The sequence below is a fragment of the Pygoscelis adeliae genome, unplaced genomic scaffold, assembly GCF_000699105.1.
Source record: "Pygoscelis adeliae isolate BGI_AS28 unplaced genomic scaffold, ASM69910v1 Scaffold501, whole genome shotgun sequence".
Lineage (NCBI taxonomy): Eukaryota > Metazoa > Chordata > Aves > Sphenisciformes > Spheniscidae > Pygoscelis > Pygoscelis adeliae.
The window spans coordinates 135,651-139,818 of NW_008824048.1; the positions used below are offsets into that span (position 1 = coordinate 135,651).

Consider the following 4,168-nt stretch of genomic DNA (forward strand, 5'->3'; position numbering starts at 1 on the left):
ATTTCAGTGCCTTCCTTGCAGAACAGTTCTACTGAATTTCATGTAAGGGTACAAGTAGCAACATGACAAATTTGTGTAGCCTTTTAGCAGAAAGAGAAACCCCAGCCATAGAATCTCTAGGTTAATCTATAAAAATTGTATTATTGAGAGTGTATTATTGATATGGCTGGCATGAAAACTTTCTGGAGAAAACAAATCTTTATCTTCTAGAGCTTTGCAAAATCATCTGTTCATTTATAAAGGACCAAAAATCGAGGTTTATTTGGAGGTAATATGTTTCCAGGAAATTTGCAGTTCATTTCTTAAATTTTTATTTCAGTGTTACAGGTTCTCTCAGCAGACTGCATCAACTCTTCAACACATGAGGGCAAAGTTGCACCAGGTACAGATCTGACTTGGTGCAGCGATTCCAAAAACCAAAGCACTCTAGCCACTGTCTGGAAGCACCTGAAATGCTAGGGATATTTTTGCTTGATTAAGGATCAGTTATACTACCCGGCTGTTTTTGCATTAGCATCACAGAGTTAAGATCAAAGCCTATCACGGAAAGGCACTCTGTTCTGTGGGGACAGTTTCAAACCCCAAGTACAGGATTCTTTTTTAAATAACCATGGCCACTAGAGGGATCCCAAGTAACACCTGACACCAGCAGCCCTCGGTGGGGTTTCCTCCTGCAAACAGGGAGTCAGCTCCCTACAGTTTATTGATATTCTGGAAATTGGAGTTCGGGGATAAAATGAAATTCGGTTAACGAGGACCATGCTTATAAACTGAAATAAGTGGGGAGACAATTAAGAGAGGGTAGTCAGCAAGGTAGGATTTATAGTAGTTTGTAGGGGCAGGTTGTTGTACGTTCACGTGTGTTAAATAAGATAAGAATGAAGAGAATTTGGAAGCTAGGGTAAGTGAAATAAACCTGGCAGAGAGAGATTAATGGCTGCAAAATCTGCAGGATGTACATTGTCTGACAGCAGGTAGCTGGCAGAAGTTACACAAACCCCAAATGTCTCATCAGCATTTACAGCAAAAATACAATGATTTGATAAGCATGTAAAAATGATACTGGAATTCAGCCATGGTCTGTAAGATGTAGTGGATGGGATGAGACAGGATAAAGACTATACAGCTGGAGAATCATACATATATGATGAACAAAAGAAAAGTAGACTCAGGATAACAAGAGAGATCCATGGAAGTGCTTGAAGACAAGCGAAAGATCTGCAGTTGGAGCAGAAATACTACCAAAAAGCAGGTTTTTTATAGAGAATTATGGCAGAAATTGACTGTGGGGTAGCAGGAGGAAGAAGGAAGCTAGCCACAGAACTGGAAATGGAGAAGATAGCTAGGGTCCAGAGTCTGAAAGGATAAAGGGCAATACACAGAAAACTTACAAACAATGGAAAGAGATGATAATCACAGTGCAAAGAGAAAGGTGATGGGAGATGTACATCTGTACGAAGAGAAGGCCTATGTGTGTGATGGGGAGAATCCTTGCTGTGGTAAATTGAACAGCCTGTTGCAGGTGCAAACCCCAAAAGTAGAAGCACGTGCTCTCCTTCCAGACAAGACACGGAGCTGCTGTTGAAAGGATCCAAATGGGAAAAATTAATAATTCACTGATCAACCTTCATACTGAGCCAAATGACACTGAAGGTTTCCCAGAGGAACATACTGAGAAACACTAAGCCAGGCCAGGAAAGATGCTCAAAGAACTGGAGGCTCAGATGATGTTCGGCAGAAAGTCTTCTGGTCCCTATAAATGAAGCAAAGGCAGGAGAAGGTAAGGAAAATTACCTAGTGACCCAAGACATTATGAACTGCTATACAGAAAGGTTTTGGAACGTTTGGCTATCAAGCTGTATTCACTGAAAGAGGATTATTTTCACAGGATTTCAAAAGATGAAAACCAATTTCTGCTGAAAATTATAGCTGCCTTCTTTTCACTGAAAAAGGATTATTTTCACAGGATTTCAAAACCAATTTCTGCTGAAAATTATAGCTGCCTTCTTTGAAGTAGGCCAGCCTCACACCTGGCTAGGCAAATACAGTTTTGCTGGTTTATACTTGATATTATTATTTAATATGCTCTATCCTTGATACATTCCTATATAATATAAATATATATTTAAAAAAAACCAAAAACAACCTAACACAGGACTTTGAGTTCTTTTATCCTCCTATGTTGTGGTTTTTTTTATCATTAAGTTCATATGCCTGAATGACAAAATAGTATCACAATAGGTCAGTGACAAGTCTAATTTGTAAACCAAATTGACAGATTCCCATTTATTCATTTCTGTAGTCTGTGAAGTAGGTGGAAAAGCAGGTTTTTCACTGATTTTTCAATTCATTATTTCTGTCAGACTGAAACAAGCTCTAATACTGCAAATCAAGCATCAAAGGATAGCAGTTTATGGAACTGATAAAATGTTTTCAACGCGTGACTTCCTTTATCTGTTTCCTTTGACTTTGAATTACTGTTTTGTTCTTCTGAATACATTTTTCAAAGAAAGATCAGTTGTTCATGATCTTTGGAAGTACTGCAATTACAAGCAATAATACTGATAGGTGTGGACTGAGTAGGATGCATATAATTATATGGTGTCTCTGCAATGAAGTGTCTTCACAAACAAAATTATGATAGCATTTATTACGTCAGGATACTTACCTATTGCAACTATGTATCTATATGAGAATATGTAGAGCGGACTTCACAAATTCTGTACAGTTCCTGCCTACACGTTTAGAATCCTCACCATAATGGCGAAGGCTCATCCAGTTTACAAGGGCACAAAGGACTCTGTAAACAACTAAGTTAAGAGTTAAATGCAGTATGTTTGATATTTTTCCCTCCTTAATTTGGTGAGATGTGGTATTTGACCTGATCCCATAGCTCATTGCCTTTGACTGGGATAGTTCACTCCCTCTTCCCTTACTCTCTGCTTGCGTGGTCTTGTCTTCCTTATGCTATGAATGAACCGATTTTCTTTTTCTTTTTAACTCGGTGAGTTTTCTGTTAGATCAATGACTTGGAATCATTCTAAGGGGGGAAAAGGAGAGCCAAAACTGGCAATACATGGAAGAAAGGGGGATCTTGGTGAAGACAAAAAGGAGAAGTGGGGGGAAAGCAGGACTGAAGGTCACCATTTTGGTAGCAGATGGCTTATCTGCTAGGCAGGGTCACAGTCCTTATGTCTTAAAGTACTTTGAAAAAATGACAGTCACTGTGAGATCAGTGAACTTGCACCAACTGGTTTAAGAGCTTGATCCAACATGCTCTGCAGTTCTTAGGATTATCTCCAATGAGTTTGATTCAAAGCCTGTCGGAAAATTGAATCATGAGTCTAGGTACACGAAGTTCTTTAAGGCAAGCAGATTCCTGTGTATATAGAGTCCTCATTAACCCATTCCATGTCTGACGCATGGATACATTTTTATGAGAGGAAGCAAATGCCAATTTTCTGTAGAGACAGAAGAAGGAAGTATTGTCCTTACATGTTTTTGTTTTGTGGGTTTTTTTAAGGAAGCTCTTCAAAATTTCTGGAGTAGTTAACATTAAAATAAAGTGCTAGAGGAGCACCTCTACCTACCTCCTAAATGAAAGATGGCAATAGTTACTGATGTGATCCAGGAAGTGGTGCTTGCAAGTTCATCAAAGTGCTGCTGGATTTCAACAAAGAACAGACCAAAAGTCTTGAGGACGGCAGCAGTGAGGCCCATCACCACGAAGGCTGACACTACCACAACCCATCCATAGCCACCATCTGGTGGATTGCTGTCTTTGGCCTGCATCTTTTCTAATTCTCAGATCTTCTCTCAATTTTTTTGCTGGGGTGGTAGTGATGGTGGTGAGGATTTTTAACAGATCTGCAAATCAGTAGAAGGCCCAGTGTTAAAGAAATTAATTAAAAGATTTTAGGAATGGCTTACACAAGTAATTACCAAGTGAAAATACAATATGCATTCCAGTGGTTTGATTGAAAATATTACCTGGGAAACAGATGCCCCAGGAGACAGAAGGCAGAGTAGGAAGTAAAACAAAGAAAGCAAAAAAATGAAGAAGAGAAAAATATTCAGGTAAGGAAGACAGAAAAAAGAAGCATGCAGATGTGAAAATAGGAGAGAAGATGATGGGAAAAGAGATGATGCAGACACTAAGATTTTCAAA

At 39.0% G+C, this 4,168-nt stretch overlaps 1 protein-coding gene across 1 annotated transcript in view; it reads right to left on the reverse strand.

The window, feature by feature from the left end:
* The window catches only part of SLC16A13 (solute carrier family 16, member 13), an 8,200-nt gene extending 4,408 nt beyond the window's left edge, over positions 1 to 3,792 (reverse strand). Inside the window, exon 1 of the mRNA XM_009333547.1 lies at positions 3,591 to 3,792. Within this exon, the coding sequence (XP_009331822.1) occupies positions 3,591 to 3,792 (202 nt within the window). The remainder of the gene's footprint in view (positions 1 to 3,590) is intronic.
* Positions 3,793 to 4,168: the final 376 nt, after the last annotated feature.